The sequence below is a fragment of the Scomber scombrus genome, chromosome 18, assembly GCF_963691925.1.
Source record: "Scomber scombrus chromosome 18, fScoSco1.1, whole genome shotgun sequence".
In the NCBI taxonomy this organism is placed as follows: domain Eukaryota; kingdom Metazoa; phylum Chordata; class Actinopteri; order Scombriformes; family Scombridae; genus Scomber; species Scomber scombrus.
In genome coordinates this window covers 2658741-2677806 of record NC_084987.1, presented here as the reverse complement: position 1 = coordinate 2677806, position 19066 = coordinate 2658741, and the positions used below count along the sequence as shown (strand labels likewise).

General features: G+C 38.9%; 1 protein-coding gene across 1 annotated transcript in view; it reads left to right on the top strand.

Moving 5' to 3' along the window:
* Positions 1-10049, top strand: part of LOC133999053 (xylosyltransferase 1-like) — a 40588-nt gene extending 30539 nt beyond the window's left edge. The window contains exons 8-11 of the mRNA XM_062438177.1: positions 2461-2729; positions 5759-5954; positions 6129-6465; positions 9727-10049. Of these exons, the coding sequence (XP_062294161.1) occupies positions 2461-2729; positions 5759-5954; positions 6129-6465; positions 9727-10049 (1125 nt within the window). The remainder of the gene's footprint in view (positions 1-2460; positions 2730-5758; positions 5955-6128; positions 6466-9726) is intronic.
* The last annotated feature ends 9017 nt before the right edge of the window (positions 10050-19066 follow it).

Below are 19066 nucleotides of genomic sequence, written 5' to 3'. Positions count from 1 at the left end.
AGAGAAGGAGGGAGGGAGGGAGGAAAGAAGGAAGGAAGGAACGAAGGAAGGAAGAAAGGGGGATGGAGGAAGGAAAGAAGGAGAGAAGGAGGGAGGGAGGAAGGACAGACAGAAGGAAGGAAGGACGGGAGGAAAGGAGGGAGGAAGGAAGGCAGGAAGAAGGAAGGAAAGGAAGAAAGGGACGGAGGAAGGAAGGATGCAAGAGAGGAAGAAGGAAGGAAAGGAGTGAAGGAAGGAAGGGAGGAAAGAAGGAAGGAGAGAGGGAGGGACAAAGGAATAGAGGAAGGGAGGAAAGAAGGACAGAGTAAAGAAGGAAGTTAATGGCGAGGAAAAAAAGACAGAAGGAGGGAAGAAGGAAGGAAGGAAGGAAGGAAGGTAGGAGGGACGTAAAGAAGGAGGGAGGGAGGGACGAAGGAAGGACAGAAGGAAGGAAGAAAGGGGGATGGAGGAAGGAAAGAAGGAGAGAAGGAGGGAGGGACGAAGAAGGACAGAAGGAAGGAAGGATACTGTGGGTCACATTAGGAAAAGTCCATCTAGAAGAAATGTGTATATGGAGTTTTTACAGCTCTCAAATGTAAAAATATGTCTAATTTGACACAGAATAGTAATAATTTAAGGGTTAGTTCATTATTTCACTGAAGCATCCTGTCACCTTCACATCAGATTTAACCAAATGTTTGTCCAGCAGGTATTTTTAGGATTAAACCACCTGTTAAAACCTCACATTAACACAGGAGACATTCAGATATTATAGTTAATGTGACTTTTATTTATAATAATGTAAATATATAATAATTTGCTCCCATGGTTAGTAGTAATTATACACAGCATCTAATATTATGTTGTTCTGTTATCTTTAATTGGTTGCAGTCATTATCCTAATTATGTTGTTGTAATTACTATAACGTAGCGGTGCAGAAGGTAATGAGATAATTACCGTTTGCTGCAGATTTATTTCTATATTCGGCTCTTTTCCTTTGTGTAAACTGTGACTCAGGTTTCACATCTGGATAAACAAAAAAACAAGCTGCATCAATGCCGCCACTGTTTCCACTCATATTATTTATTGTGTTGCACTTTTATTCATCTCTTAAGAGCTTCTGTAAACGGCATTAATAGTTTTATTTTGTTTGGCTTTTTTCTGTCTAATTGGTCTAATTGTCGCTAAATCATCCTGATAAAAGAATAGTTTGGATTACCCTTAATAAAGGAGACTGGATTGGAAATAACAGGATTTAGGTTGAATTTATTTAGCTTTTACAAGCGGAGCGTTTCACCAATGCAACAATAAGAGTTACAGGAGAAAAGACTCTTCGTGGAGCGTGATCAGAAAGGTTTTATGCTACATGATCCCAGCCCCCCCACCCCCCCACCCCCACCTCACAACTGTGGCTCAGGAGATACAGCAGTCGTCCATTGGCGGTTCGATTCCCGGCTCCTCCAGTCCACATGTCGATGTTTCCTTGGGCAAGACACTTAACCCCAAATTGCTCCCGTTGCTGTGCCAACGGTGTATGAGGGTCAATGACGTATAAGGATTTACAACAACTCAATTGTAGAATAATAAAAACCAAGCATATCTAATGCAGTAGTTCAAACATTCAGAATGTTGTGTACCTGAGGCTCCATATTATACATTTAAGAAATTAAGTGATTTTAGTGGGTTTTTCAAGATTAATTGGCACTGGCCTTAAAAAAAGTCATGTGGTGCGACCATGATTCATCTTGAAATAAATTAATTTACTTAACTCGCTTCACATCTTTTTTTTTTTACAAGTTTTCAGTAATATAAAGTGTTTGGAAACAAAGTATTTGCATTTTTTAAAAACTTTTGTAAATGATGATCTTTTATTTATATAAAGATATTTCAAGATGAATCACGGTCGCACCACAGGACTTTTTTTTAAGGCCAGTGCCAATTAATCTGGATAAACCCACTAAAATCACTTTCACATTGTAATATGAATCTTCAGGTACACAACATTCTGAATGTTTGAACTACTTATTCTACAATTGAGTTGTTGAAAATCCTTATACGTCATTGACCCATGAATGTGTGTGAATGGTTAGCTTCCTCCTGATGTGCAGGTTGGCTCCTGCGTGGTAGCTCCTGCCATCAGTGTATGAATGTGTGTGAATGGGTGAATGAGTTGTAGTGTAAAGCGCTTTGAGTGGTCGTAAAGACTAGAAAGGTGCTATATAAGTCCTGTCCATTTACAACAGGCAGACACAGGTATCACGTAACAGTTTCTCAGTTCCTACAATCAGTAGTCCCCCTGCCTCTTGACCTTTTTCGCACCTTCTCCTTTTTGCTACAGTAATTTCAGTTTTTAGGTAAAACAAGAAGTATCTGATGTCAAGAACAGTCAAATAGAAATAGGAACCCACACTGCATGTTTCAAGACATCTGAATTACGTCATAATCCTAATTTTTTATAACACATCCCTCTTGACCCGCAGCAAGCGTCCAGACCGACCTTCTTCGCCCGCAAGTTTGAGGCCAGCGTCAGCCAGGAGATCATCAGCCAGCTGGACTCCTACCTGTTCGGAGCGCACGCCTCGGGCACGCCGGGCCTCCAGGCCTACTGGGAGAACGCGTACGAGCAGGAGACGGACGGCCTCGCCAGCGTATCGGACTCGTTGGTCAGCCACTACCAGGCCTTCGCTCGTATGGGACTGAGCCGCGCCGCCAGCTCGCTGCAGGGTCATCCCAACGACAATAGCTGCAGGTACAAATCAGGGTTATTAGAGTTTTAAATTACAGTTTAGTTTTAGTTAGTTTAACAAGCGATTAAGTCGTTTTAGTTTAGTTTAGTTTTACAGGTTTTAGAAGACGTCAAACTGAACAGTAACACCTTCCCAGTTTGAATAATCTCATCGTAATAACCTCAGTAATGACGGCTTCTTTATGCTCTCACACCTAACCTGTTTGGTTTGGTTTGTTTAGGTTGGTTTAAAAGCTGTCAATCAAACTCAGGTGAGGTGTGTAGTTTAGTCTGGTTGGACGGGACTCTGGTCTACGTTGGTCACTATTTCCAATTAATTACATCCAGTTGCAGCTTAGATTCTTCATTTTCATAACCTGGATTTTCTTAAAGACATAAATTGAGTTGTAATTTGACGCCATATTAAGAAAACCGACTTGAACTACACTTGACTTTGTGACACCAGAGTACAAACACTAGACACCAGGAACCGTTAATCTTCGGCCATTGGTTAAAATGCTTTTTTGGAAACACCTTCCCCAAGATGGATTTTACAATAATCTCTTAAACCATAAAAATCCAGACCTGAAAGACAACAGTGAAGTACAGGCCTGAAAGTATCGTCTATGCTAGAATCTGTCGTCATTAAAAAGTAAAATCAAGGATCAGTCCTCACTTAGTCATTTAGAGGTTTTTTTTTTTTGGGGGGGGGGGGGGGGGGGGGGGGGGGGGTCAGTAAACTCGGTGCACGGTCAGCGCAGAGAGATGAGGACTCTGACAGATGAAATGTGTCTTTCCACTAAAACTCACCACCGCTGCTGTTTGTGTGTGTTCACTGGTCCAAATTAAATATGAAGATAACGCAAGCTTGTGCTGAGGTACAATCAGGCTTCAGTTTCTGCAGACTGGATTTTTCCAGCTGTGTGTGTACGTGTGGGTGTGTGTGTATATGTGTGTGTGTGTGTGGGGTGGAGACCAATGGTAGGTACAAGGAGGTTCTTGTTGTTGGAGTTCGGGTGGGGATTGGTGGCTAGAATGGGTGGGGGCAGCATTTTGGGGTGTGTGTGTGTGTGTGTGTGTGTGTGTGTGTGTGTGTGTGTGTGTGTGTGTGTGTGTGTGTGTGTGTGTGTGTGAAGGGGGGGGGGAGTTAAAATAAGACTCGTCTGTTCCCTCCAACCCGGTGATTTCAGTCAAACAGCATCTCACACACACTTCTGCCCTCATGAGTGCTGCGAGCGAGTTTTCCTCACAGGTTGTGGTTTTATATATTTAAAAAAAACAAGAAAACAAGTCAAATTTCTTCTTCCTCCTCCTGTTTGTTTGAGTTGGAAACAAAAAATGTTGCGTTTCAGCTGCCAGCTGTATTAAACATTTTAACTTAAGCTGCAGCAATTAGTCATTTAAGTGGAAGTGTCAAACATTTCCTGTTCCCAGCTTCTCATATGTGAGCACACATTGCTCTTTCTTCTCTTACTTTAGAATAAACTGAATATTTTTTGCATTTTTGACAGTTGGTCGGAGAAAATAAGATGTAATGACGTCACTTTGGACTCGAGGAAATTGTGGTGGAAATGTATCTGATGTTTTCTGATGTTTTCTGATCACAAAGAATTACACATCATGATTTAAATGTGATGACAAGCTCTTGATAATGTGTTGTTCAGCGCAGTAACTAACAGTTATTTTTATTAACCATTAATCTGCAGGTTATATTCTCGATCAATTAAATAAATCCGAAAATAGTTAAAAAATATCCTTCATAGTGTCTCACAGCCTGGGTTGATGTTTTCAAATGTCTCATTTTGTTGAACCAACCCAAAATATTTTCCATCCATCACATACGATAAGCTGAATCCAGCAATTTTTTATGCAATTTTGCTTTAAAAAATTACTCAAACTATCATTTGATCATTGCAATACTTGCCAATTAGTTTTCTGTTGATCAACTAATCGACTAATGGTTGCAGCTCTGGTTTACTCTGGTCTTCATATTTAACTACGGATGTGTCATTAAAACCGATTAATCGAATAGTCGTTAGCAGGGTCTAAAGCATAGACTGTGTATAAAATGAACGTAACATCCGTGACGTCACCCATTGGTTTGTGGACTGCTGCTCGGAGGCCAATAGTATCGGATCTGAGCAGCGCCATCTTGAAAATTTCCGGTGCATGCTGGGAAAAATAAAAACAGGGATTCTACTTATATGGGCATCAGGAGGAGCATGAGGCGCCCTCCTGAACCTGTGAACCAATCAACCTGTCAATCAGGACGTAGCCACGCCCTAATGCATACCCTGCTTTATCGTCACATATAAAATCAGGGAGGCCAAAATGTCCCAAATGAACATCATACTGCATTGAAGAAGGCTTTAAACTAGCGATTGAGACCATAAACACATTTTGAAAACGTTTACTGAGGTTAGAAATCAAGTGAGAAGTTGGTGAATTCTCCATTGACTTGTATAGAGACGGAAGTCCTTTTGACACCAAAACGGTCGCCCCCTGGTGGCCTTTTGATAGAATGCAGTTTTAAGTTACTTCCGTGTTGGCCTCATTTCAGAGGACCGGAGCTCCCCGCCTGGCCCATGCACATCCCTAAACTGTACAGCAGAATATTTTAGGGGAAAACTTGACATGTTTTGTGAAAAGAAAGGTGAAGATGATTGACTCTTGTGGCAGATCAGAGCTCTAATCTGACAGTTTATCCTCTGTCTCCACTATAGATTGATGCACTTTATTCTTGTTGTGGTAAAAAAACACTTCAGAGAATTTAAAAGAAGAAGAGGTTGGACCAATAATTCAGTCACGGTGACGATTGTTTGATGTTCTGTTTGTCCTTTTTATGCTGCTGCTCCTCATGCCTTTTAAATTGCCCCTCGGGGACAAATAAAGTGTTTTGAATTGAATTGAATAACAAGAATAAGTTAAGTTACTAAAAGATGACGAGAGAAAAAGGCACAAACATGAAATGAGCTTGAGTAAATGTGCTGTAATAATTTCCCTGCATTTGAAGAATATGAAATAAAAGATCTCTCTTATTCTGTGTTTCTCAGGTACGTTGCCATGAGCAACCCGGTGTCGGTTCACTTTTACTTCCTGTCTGACCAGTTCCAAGGTTACCTGGTGCGTCACATGGCCACCAACCGAGCCTCCACCCAGCTGGAGAGTCTGGAGACCTGGGTGACAACCAAAGACCACTTCACCCTGGCCAGCCCCCCCTATCCCAACAACCGCCTGCAGCACATCCAGGTCAGACACACACACACACACACACACACACACACACACACACACACACACACGCACACACACACACACACGCACACACACCAAATGATTAATCAAAAAATGTAAAAGATAAGTTGATAAGATAAGTCAAAGCGTTATGAGACCAGCACAGAGATGTTTTTCCTTGTTCTTCAGGTGGGGATGGACTGGGACCCTAAGGAGCGTCTCTTCAGGAACTGGGGGGGTCTTCTGGGTCCCCAGGACGAGCCGGTGGCCGTGCAGCGCTGGAGCCGCGGCCAGAACAACCTGACCGCCACCGTGGTGTGGATCGACCCCACCAACGTCATCGCCGCCACCTACGACATCCTGGTGGACGCCACCGCCGAGGTCACGCACTACCGGCCGCCGCTCACCTCGCCGCTGAGGCCCGGCGTTTGGACGCTGAGGGTTCTGCACCACTGGACCCCGCTGGGCCAAACCAGCTTCATCGTGGCTCCGCTGGAGTTCCACAAACAGCAACCGATACAGCAAGGTGAGCAAACTGTGTTTACATGCACAAGAAACAAGATTATCATAATTATACCACTGCAGAGAGATTTATCTAGAAATATAAGTGAGAAAGCTCCACTGTACTTTAACCCTCTTATTTAGCATTTATAGGATATGAATGGTTATTAAACATTTATAACACTAATTTAGTTATAAGCATATATAAGTGTTTAAATCTGATTTTAAAAAAGGAAAATATACTTAGAATATATCATTATAGTATAGTAAAATAATAGTAATTAAACTAACCTTAATATAACCCTAAACTAACTTTAATATAACCCTAAACTAACCTTAATATAACCCTAAACTAACCTTAATATAACCCTAAACTAACCTTAATATAACCCTAAACTAACCTTAATATAACTCTAAACTAACATTAATATAACCCTAAACTAACCTTAAAATAACCCTAAACTAACATTAATATAACCCTAAACTAACATTAATATAACCCTAAACTAACATTAATATAACCCTAAACTAACCTTAATATAACCCTAAACTAACATTAATATAACCCTAAACTAACCTTAATATAACTCTAAACTAACCTTAATATAACTCTAAACTAACCTTAATATAACCCTAAACTAACATTAATATAACCCTAAACTAACCTTAATATAACCCTAAACTAACCTTAAAATAACCCTAAACTAACCTTAATATAACCCTAAACTAACATTAATATAACCCTAAACTAACCTTAATATAACTCTAAACTAACCTTAATATAACCCTAAACTAACCTTAATATAACCCTAAACTAACCTTAATATAACTCTAAACTAACCTTAATATAACTCTAAACTAACCGTAAAATAATCGTAAACTGTTTTAAGAAAAAAATCTTCTGATTCCAGCTTCTTTAAATGTGAATATTTTCTAATTTCTTCAAGTTCAAGTTTGATTTGTCATCACAACTATATCTAAATAAATGCAAAAAGTGGAACAAAAAGCTAAATTTCTCTCGGACCAGGGCACAAACATATACTAACATACCCGGAAACATATAAAGACAATTAAAAAGACAATACGCAATAACAATAAACATATAAATACATTTAAAAAACAACAGTTAAAAGCAATGAAAGACTCAGAGGAGCCACTACGTCTGACTTAAACATTTAAAGTCTTCATCTTGTGCTTTGACCGAACCATCAATAAAAAATAAGCGTTAAATAGCAGCAGCCCAATTATAAACCTTTTTATTAAATGTTTTATACACTGCTAATGAATGCTGAATTTGGAGAGACATAGTAAAATGTTACCAAGGAAACACTGACAGAAACAAATCCTTACCACAAGCTGTACTATTTCTGCAGCTTTCAGACACATTTCATCATCTCCACCTGTAAATAAACACTGAAAAGGTTTAAACTAACGAAGGATTGAGCGGCTTCACCTGTAAACTTCTGCATTACGTCTATTTATTTTGTCTTATTGCATCTTAAAAACTGATAAAAAGAGGCACAAAGTTCAATATCAGCCCTCAAACTCCTCCAGAAACACCTGTTGAAGTGATATTCAGAAGCTTCAGAGGGGGGGGGTGACTGTAGTTCATGTGTCAATAGCAGATCTAATATAGCGGAGCCCCCCCCCCCCCTCTGCTGTCACAGCTGTCAACACCACAGATCCATATATTTATATTTATAGTGTCAGTATCCAGTCGCTCTCACTCGGCAGCACACAGGGTCACCTCTTTTTGAATTAGCCTCCCCTGGGTTAGTGTTTGATTTGTTCGACCTTCTCCAGGCCTCCGTGTGTGTGTGTGTGTGTGTGTGTGTGTGTGTGTGTGTGTGTGTGTGTGTGCGTGTGTGTCATAGGCTACTTTCGGTGACAAATTTCAGACTGAGACCAGCTAATTAGAAACAGCTTGTCCAATTTGGTGTCCTCAATTGGTAAAATAATTGATTTTGGGGTTTAGTTAAGGGTAGATCTATGTAACGTCCCCAAAGGTGATTTAGGTCAACATTCATGTGTGTGTGCGTGTGTGTGTCCCTGTCATAGACTACTTTTGGGGACCAGTAGCCCAGACCAGTTAATTGGGGACAGCGTGTCCAACCAGGGACAATAACAGTGTTATTGGGTAAAATACTAATTTTTGGGTTACGGTTAGGGTAAGGAAACAAATGTAAGTCTATGTGAAGTCCCCAAAAGTGACTTAAGTCAACATACATATGGGTGTGTGTCTGTCATAGGGCTACTGTCAGGGACAAATTTCAGACTGAGACCAGTTAATTAGGGACAGCTTGTCCAATTGGGGACAATAACAGTGTCCTCAGTTGATTTTTGGGTCAGTGGTTAAAGTTAGGGTAAGTCTATGAAACGTCCCCAAAGATGACCTAAGTAAACATGTGTGTGTGTGTGTGTCTGTCATAGGGCTACTTTGGGGACATATTTCAGACAAACACCAGTTAATTAGGGACAGCTTGTCCAACTAGGGACAATAACTGTGTCCTCAATTGGTATAAAACTGATTTTTAGGTTAAAGTAAGGGTTAGGGTAAGTCTATGTAACGTCCCCAGTAGTGTCCTAGTTCAACATGCTTGTGTGTGTGTGTGTGTGTGTGTGTGTGTGTGTGTGTGTGTGTGTGTGTGTGTGTGTGTGTGTCCCTACTTTTCGGGACCAGTAGCCTAGACCAGTTAATTGGGGAGGACAATAACAGTGTCAGTGGTAAAAAGCAGATTTTTGGGTTACGGTTAGGGAAAGTCTCTAGGAAACAACTGTTACGTCCCCAAAGGTGACCTAGGTCAACATATTTGTGTGTGTGTGTGTGTGTGTGTGTTTGTCATAGGGCTACTTTCAGGGACACATTTAAGACAAACACCAGTTAATGAGGGACGTCTTGTCCAACTAGGGACAATAACAATGTCCTCAATTGATTTTTGGGTCAATGGTTGAGGTTAGGGTAAGTCTATGTAACGTCCCCAAAGATGACCTAAGCCAACTTGCATGTTTGTGTGTGTGTGTGTGTGTGTGTGTGTGCGGGCATGAATACACAAGGGAGAAGACTGTAAAGTAAAGCCCAGTGCAGGAATAGACAGTGAGGTTTTTATGGGCTCCTGCTATAATGTGAAGATGGTATCTGATGTCATTCGTGCCTCATCTGAGCATCTATCTTTGTGAAGACCGGCTCAAGTTTTTAACCCGGAGACTGGGGACAGTTTATGGTAACTGGGGACATTTTGGCTTCTCTTCTGAAATAACTTCTGTCCTCTTTTTTTCTCCTCTCCAGAAGCGGCTCTGCGTCTGCACGGCGGCCCGCCCAGGAACTCCTACATGGAGCAGAGTTTCCACGGCCTCAACCCGGTGCTGCGGCTGCCGGTGAGCCTGGGCGCCGTGGAGGAGGCCGAAGCCAACGCCGGCCTGACGGGGGCGCCGCTGCGTCGCTGGCTGGACCGGCTGCTGGAGGGACACTGGTCCGCCGCTGACGTTTGCTCCACGGGGCCCAGCGCCTGCCCCGTCATGCAGCGCTGCCGTCTCACCGCCTGGAGCTCCGCCAGCCCCGACCCCAAGTCTGAACTGACTCCACCCAGAGAGGACGGACGCATCAGGTAGCAGACGGATGGAGCGAGGGAAGGAGGAGAGGAGAGGAACACATGAAGGAAGGCGCGGGGCCGACGTCCCGTTAGTGTCTGATATTTATTTATTTAAGAAGTCTGTGTGACGTGAACGATGGCGAGGTGATGGGATGAACTTCAGAGGCAGCGACGATGAGAAGAAGAAGAGAAACAGACTCTGATGTTGAGGAAGATTAAAAAAGTCTTCCTTCAGTCTTCATTCAGTCTGCTGCTCTCGCCGTTAATGTGGGACTATAAAGCTGAATGTGTGAGAGTTTAAAGAGTCAGAAGAACTTTATACCTCTTGTTGTACGAGTGTGTGTGTGTGTGTGTGTGTGTGTGTGTGTGTGTGTGTGTGTATGTGTGTGTGTGTGTTTTACATGTTCAGATGCTGAAAACAAGCTCATTTTTAAGCCTGTTATTTAAATAAAGAAAAGTTTTATTAAGGGTTAGTTGGGGTTCAGTTTCATGAGATAAATTGTTTTTATTACATTATTCTTTTGTAAAAGTCCTTTTTTTTTATCTTAAGATCAAAATTGACTCAGAACAGGTTTCCTGTGTGAGATGAAACTAAGGTTGCACAAACGTTTATCCTTTAAAATGAACTTTGTCAGGTGTCCTACTCCTCAATTCAACCAAAAACACTTATTATCTTTTTTCATTTGAATCATTTTCAGATGCCTGAAGAGGTAAAAAAAGAAAATTATCCATCAATTCACAAGATTTAAAAAAAAAAGTAAAGATGTGATGAGAGTAAAGACTTCCTCCTTTAAGTTAGGAAACGGTTCCTTATGGAGCTTTTCCACTATACAGTTCTAGCTCTACTCGGCTCGGTTTGGTACCAGGAACCTTTTCCATTACTATAGTTCCTTCTCAACATGGGCGGGGTTGTCATAGCAACGCTGCGTTAAACTGCAGAGACTTCGTTTCATACGCGACACAAACACATAAACAATGGAGGCGATGGTGTACTTGCTGCTGTATGAGGCTTTCTGTCTCACACAAAGCAAGAGAACAGAAACCAATCTCTGTAACGCTGTTGTTGGTATTTAAAAATGCCGGGTTTGATTCTTGTGTGGGACGGCTCATGACTCTTCCAGTGACTCTCTGACCAATCAGTGGCCGGCAGTCTGTTGACGTCACATTTTAGTATCGGCTCGGCTCGCTTGGAACCTCGGCAGAGCAGATACTAAAAAAGTACCAGGTACCAGGTACTATCCCTGATGGAGTAGAGTCGAGTCGAGTCGAGTCGAGTCGAGCTAGAACTGTATAATGGAAAAGCCCCAATAGTGAAGACACCTGACACAAAATTGGCGCTGGACCAGTGTGTAGAATTTAGTAGAAATGGGGGGAACAAGTGAAAGAAAAGTATGTTTTAATTAGTTAAACGTTTTAATTAGTTTATAATCACCTGAAAATAAGAATCATGTTTTCTTTACCTTAAAATGAGCCTTTTGCTATTTTTTAAATGAGTTTTGCAGCCTCCATGTTTCCATATTCAGCATATTCATTTGGTTGCAATCTGCTTCCTTGCCACTAGGTGTCACTAAATCCTACAGACTGGTCCTTTAAAATTTCAAATCAACATTTTCTGTCTTTGTTTACAGACTTTTTTTTAAATCTGCAAATCTTTAAGATGCTGAACAAGTATATGTTTTGAAAAAAAAGCAGAAATTCGTGTTAAATATTCATCTATCTTGAGATAATCAAACTATTATCTTATTTTCCAAAGATAACGATCAGTGGCCTAGCTTTGATTGTCTCTTCATTGGCTGAAGACATAAAAAACACGAAATACACAAAGTCAGTTATCCAGAAATAATTCATAACATTTTGATATTTAAAGATAATAACGAGGAGGGTTGGAGAGGCGAGAGAAACCGGACTTCTGTCATTAAATCTCTGGGTTTAACGGGACTGATTCAGAGATAATGTGTCTAAATAAATAAATAAAATGTATTATTATTATTATTATTATTATTAATAGCAACCACAGACCTTCTCCTACAGAGCCGGTTACGTGTCAAGGTGGAAAAAATTCAGATAAATCATTCCTGTAAATTACTTTGTACTTTTTGAATTAATTTAGTTGATTTAGTTTTAAAGGTTTAGAAAGTTTAAAGTGGCCTGAACTTATAAAAAAAGCTTATTTAAAAAATTTTTTTTTAAACATTTAAAAGCAGCCAGAGGTGGAAAACGTCACAACAAGTCAACATCTGCAGGTAAAATGCAGGAAAAAAAGGGTTATTTTGCTTCTTTATTGCTTAACTGGCAACCCAGACGATAATCTGATCAACCTTCCTGTCGTCCTCCCGGGTCAAATTGACCCCGTCTGTTTTCACTGTTCCTTCTTTCCTCCCTCCCTCCTTCTCTCTTTCTTTCCTCCCTCTCTCTTTCCTCCCTCCTTCTTTCCTTCTTACCTTCCTTCCTCTCTTCCTTCTTTCCTCCCTCCTTCCTTCTCTCTTTCTTTCCTCCCTCTCTCTTTCCTCCCTCCTTCTTTCCTTCTTACCTTCCTTCCTCTCTTCCTTCTTTCCTCCCTCCCTCCTTCTCTCTTTCTTTCCTCCCACCTAGCTTCCTTCCTTCCTTCCTCCCTTCCTATTTTCCTTTCTCCCTCCCTCCCTCCTTCTCTCTTTCTTTCCTCCCTCATTTCCTTCCTTCTTCATCCCTTTCTTCCTCCCTCCTTTCCTTCATTCTTCCTTTCCTTCCTTCCTCCCTCCTTTCCTTCCTTCTTCATCCCTTCCTTCCTTCCTCCCTCCTTTCCTTCCTTCTTCCTCCCTCCCTTCCTTTATTCCTTCCTTCTTCCTCCCTTCCTTCCTCCCTCTTTTCCTTCCTTCTTTCTCCCTTCCTTCCTTCTTCCCTCCTTTCCTTCCTTCTTCCTCCCTTCCTTCCTTCCTTCCTTCATCCTTCCTTCCTTCTTCCTCCCTCCCTTCCTTTTCTCCCTCTCTTCTTTCCTTCTTCCTTTCTTCCATCCTTCCTTCTTCCTCCCTTCCTTCCTTGACTCGAGGACAACAGGAGGGTTAATGGGTTTATAATCCATTATTACAGTTTATAATCTTTAGGACATGAAACTGAAATATCAATGAATGAATGTCAACATTACCCCCATTACACGTAAAAGTCCTGCATAGAAAACTGTGCTAAATGACACTTTAAAGTACTAATTCTAGTGTTATCAGTGCATTAATTATGTAATCTGATTACTATTGTTATTGATGGAAGCAGCATGTAAGTGAAGCTTATTAAGGTGGAGCTAATTAACTACTTTATACGTTGTTGGGTAGTTTAATCTGCACCTCAATTCATCTTTTTAGTCAATATTTAAGCAAAAAAAAGGGGCAGATATTTGCTGCTTTCGTGTGTTTTTAGATATATTTATATACTGTATATGTTTCATTATTATAATTAATTAATAATGGAAATAATTGTTAGCTGCAGCCCTTAACCTTCATGTCGTCATCCCGGGTCAAATTGACCCCGTCTCTTTTGACTGTTCCTTCCTCCCTCCCTCCTTCTTTCCTTTCCTCCTTCCTTCATTTCTTTCCTTGCTCCCTTCCTTCTTTCCTCTGTCCTTCTTTTCGTCCTTCCTCCCTTCCTCTTTTCCTTTCTCCCTCCCTCCTCCCTTCCTTCCTTCCTTCTTTCCTCTGTCCTTCCTTCCTTCCTTCTTTCCTTCCCTCCCTCCTTCCTTCCTTCCTTCCTTCCTTCCTTCCTTCCTTCCCTCCATTCCTTCCTTCCTTACTTCCTCCTTTCCTTCCTTCTTCCTCCCTTCCTTCTTTCCTCTGACCTTCTTTTTTCCTTCCTCCCTTCCTCTTTTCCTTTCTCCTTCCTTCCTCCTTCCTTCCTTCATTCCATCCTTCCTTCCCTCCCTCCCTCCCTCCCTCCCTCCCTCCTTCCTTCCTTCCTTCCTTCCTTCCTTCCTTCCTTCCTTCCTTCTTCCTTCTTTCCTTCCTCCCTCCCTTCCTTGACTCGAGGACAACAGGAGGGTTAAAAAGCAGCACTTTTTTTTTTTTTTTTACCAACTACTGCTTTGTTTTATACGTAAAATGTGAATCTGTAGTGAAGTACGATCTTTTTTTATTCTGTATTTCAGGATTACACTTTAGTAGAAAGCTTGAGTAAATGTATTTTGTTACTTTCCATCACTTCAAACTAGCTAATTAACAAATTAAGTAAGAGCTTTATTGGATTTTTCCCTCTGGAGCCAGGCGGGGAGTTCCAGTCCTCTGAAATGAGGCCAACGCGGAAGTAACTTAAAACTGCATTCTATCAAAAGGCCACCAGGGGGCGACCGTTTTGGTGTCTAAAGGACTTCCGTCTCTATACAAGTCAATGGAGAATTCACCAACTTCTCACTTGATTTCTTACCTCAGTAAACGTTTTCAAAATGTGTTTATGGTTTCAATCGCTAGTTTAAAGCCTTCTTCAATGCAGTATGATGTTCATTTGGGACATTTTGGCCTCCCTGATTTTATATGTGACGATAAAGCAGGGTATGCATTAGGGCGTGGCTACGTCGTGATTGACAGGTTGATTGGTTCACAGGTTCAGGAGGGCGCCTCTTGCTCCTCCTGATGCCCATATAAGTAGAATCCATGTTTTTATTTTTCCCAGCATGCACCTGAAATTTTCAAGATGGCGCTGCTCTGATCCGATACTATTGGCCTCCGAGCAGCAGTCCACAAACCAATGGGTGACGTCACGGATGTTACGTCCATTTATAATATACAATCTATGCTCTGTACTTTCTGTGCCATGTCTGAACCTTTCAGATCGCCTCAGACTCTTTTCTCTCTTTTTAAGTCACACATTTATTTTATTTTTAAAAAATCTGCTCTTAGGAAAGAGAGGTTTATTTAAAACTAAATCAGTGTGTTTATAAAGTTTATCATGTTAATCTGAGTTCAGTTTATTTTGGGTGCAGTAGAGAGGAAGAGGAGGAAGAGGAAGAGGAGGAGGAGAAGCCACCCAGACAAACGTTAGAAGCACCTTTTAGATTTCCGTGCTGCTCAGTGATTGGACGAGATTTTACCAAAACAGCTGAATCAGCAAATATTCACTGGAGCTGAAGCTGAAGCTGCACCAGTAAGGATGAAGAGTTCACGTTGTGGTTCCTGTTTAGAAGCACAGAAACACTTTGAGCTTTAACTTTACAACATTGTTTCTACAGTATTGGCTACATGCATTATTAACTATAATAAATAACTCAACAGGCTATAAATAATCACTACGGTTACGGTAACTACATGCACAATAAATCTCACGTCATCTCTTAATGTATGAAATGATTTTCTACATTTTTTAATTGCAATTTAAAAATCTAAATTTCACAGTTTGCATTAAAGCTAACAGAGGAGAAGAAAACAGCTTTTACAACATTGGTTATTTATTTGCCACATACAAAAAAAACCCAAAAATAGGTCAAAATTTAAATTTAATTGAATTTAGGCTCAAATGTGTTTTGTAATAAGATTTGTTTCTGACTTTTTAACTACACAATTATCTCCAAAATGTAATGTATCAAACAATTTAGATTATCTACATTATTATCAATCGTATTATTATTATTATTATTTTTTTATATATATAATTATTTGTATTTGCTTTATTATTATTATTATTATTATTATTATTATTATTATTTTAAATGTTTATTTTTTATTTTAGATATAATTATTTTTATTTGCTTTATTATTATTATTATTATTATTATTATTATTATTATTATTATTATTATTATTATTATTATTAAGGTTTATTTAATAGGGACTGATACAATATACATAGACAGGCTAATAAATAAAATAAAATATATATATTAAAGTATAAAAGAGGTAATGTTTTACATTAACATCTGTTTAGTGTTAATTTGAAATCTAAATAAAAGCCACAACATGATCTCCTAATCCTTATTGGTGCAATTTATTGTTCATTGCTATTAAAAAAAAAAAAAAGATATTTAATTATTTAGAAATAAACATTTTCTGTGTGTTTGTGTAGCTGCCAGATGATGAATATTATTATTAATGGGACCAAAACTGGAAAATAATGATTCTGTGACAGTCAGCACTTAATGTAAAGACAGGAAACGGTTGATTGTGACTATTATATATATATATATATATATATATATATATATATATATATATATATATATATATATATATATATATATAAATATATTTATATATATATATATATATATAAATATATTTATATATATATAAATATATTTTTATATATATATATATATATATATATATATATATAAATATATTTATATATATATATATATATTTATATATATATATGAGTTATTGTTTATTTGAAATGATGTTGACAGATGTTTGGGTCGCTGATCATCACAGTCAGACACGAGGACCAAAACATGCAGATCTGTGATTTACTGCCATTAAATTAAAGATTAAAGTGACGTCAGGTTATGTTTCAACTTCAGAATAAAAGCACCAGAAACTAGAAAGATCCTAATAGACACTCTTTAAAGGGACTTTTTTTTAAATGATAAATTAGCAAATAAAACTTCAGGAAAAAGCCAATAAAAATCTGTATTCAAGTATTTCAAAGTAAAAGTATCTCAAAAATAAAACCCAGCATGCTCTTATTTTGACACAGCTGAAAAGAGGATGTGAAAATCTTATATTTTATATTCCTCGCTGTAACTCAAACAAAAGTAGGAGTTAAAGTTGGATTGATGCTGTTAAATTTAATGCTGAAATTAAAAGATTTCACATTTAAGTTACAAATTAAATCCAACAGTAATTTTCTAATCCTCAAAATTTCCAACGCTCATTGTGACATTTAAATTATTTTACATAATGACATCATTCTTTCACTTTTTATTTATTTTAACAGACTCAAAAAAATCTGCTTTTTATTTATTTTCTGCTCCTCGATGGTTTTAATGCTTTTAATTTGAAAATCCAGAGTCATTTCTATGTATTGATTAGATGTATTTTTTCACATGATGATGAGTCAATGTAAAAAATAACAGATGATGTAACAGTTTAATGGTGTTTAGAAAAAAAGGCTCCGGCTTTATTTTCTGTTTATTTCTTTTTTTATCAGTTTTTATTTGATCCCAGTGCTTTTTGTTTTTCATCTTTATTCTTCTCTCTCTCTTTGAGGGTTGTGCTGTGCCTTAGTTGTACTCCTGTTTTTAGGAAACTCTCTCTCTCTAAAGCATCAAAAACTGTCTCAAATGTCCCAAAAGAAGAAGAAGAGGAAACTGTTGTGAATGCCTTATAAATGACTTTTAGTGGTTTTGAAGTACATTTCTGAGAATAAAAGAGAAATCTCCCTTTATGTTGTTTATGTTGTTATTCATATTTTCACAGACAACTAAAGATCACTTCAAATAAAAAATATTATTATTTGAAGTAATTGATCATCAGTGATCAGAGTCAGAGCGCTGCTGCCCCCTGCTGGTCAGTATCAGTCACAACAGCTCATCAAATGAGGGGAGCCATAATTCATTAATGTTACGATATTAAATGTTTATATATAAAAAGGAGTTGTGAAAGGAGAAAGGGAGGAAGGACAGAAGGAAGGAAGGAAGGAAGGAAGGAAGGAAGGAAGGAAGGAAGGAAGGAAGGAAGGAAGGAAGGAGTTGTATCAGTTAGAGATTTAGGGGTCTTTCTCAGAATATTTATAAAGGATGATTTTGTTGTTTGTTTTGTCATTTATACACTAAAGCACAACCTGTATCTATAGCAACCATAACACAACCCGTATCTATAGCAACCATAGAACAACCTGTATCTATAGCAACCATAGAACAACCTGTATCTATAGCAACCATAGCACAACCTGTATCTGTGGCAACCATAGAACAACCTGTATCTATAGCAACCATAGAACAACCTGTATCTATAGCAACCATAGCACAACCTGTATCTATAGCAACCATAGAACAACCTGTATCTATAGCAACGATAGAACAACCTGTATCTATAGCAACCATAGCACAACCTGTATCTATAGCAACCACAGAACAACCTGTATCTATAGCAACCATAACACAACCCGTATCTATAGCAACCATAACACAACCTGTATCTATAGCAACCATAGAACAACCCGTATCTATAGCAACCATAACACAACCTGTATCTATAGCAACCACAGAACAACCTGTATCTATAGCAACCATAGAACAACCTGTATATATAGCAACCATAGAACAACCTGTATCTATAGCAACCATAGAACCTGTATCTATAGCAACCACAGAACAACCTGTATCTATAGCAACCACAGAACAGCCTGTATCTATAGCAACCATAGAACAACCTGTATCTATAGCAACCACAGAACAACCTGTATCTATAGCAACCATAGAACAACCTGTATCTATAGCAGCCACAGAACAACCTGTATCTATAGCAACCATAGAACAACCTGTATCTATAGCAACCATAACACAACCTGTATCTATAGCAACCATAGCACAACCTGTATCTATAGAAACCATAGAACAACCTGTATCTATAGCAACCATAGAACAACCTGTATCTATAGCAACCATAGAACCTGTATCTATAGCAACCATAGCACAACCTGTATCTATAGCAACCATAGAACAACCTGTATCTATAGAAACCATAGAACAACCTGTATCTATAGCAACCATAGAACAACCTGTATCTATAGCAACCATAGAACCTGTATCTATAGCAACCATAGAACAACCTGCATCTATAGCAACCATAACACAACCTGTATCTATAGCAACCATAGCACAACCTGTATCTATAGAAACCATAGAACAACCTGTATCTATAGCAACCATAGAACAACCTGTATCTATAGTAACCATAGAACAACCTGTATCTATAGCAACCATAGCACAACCTGTATCTATAGCAACCATAGAACAACCTGTATCTATAGCAACCATAGCACAACCTGTATCTGTGGCAACCATAGAACAACCTGTATCTATAGCAACCATAGAACAACCTGTATCTATAGCAACCATAGCACAACCTGTATCTATAGCAA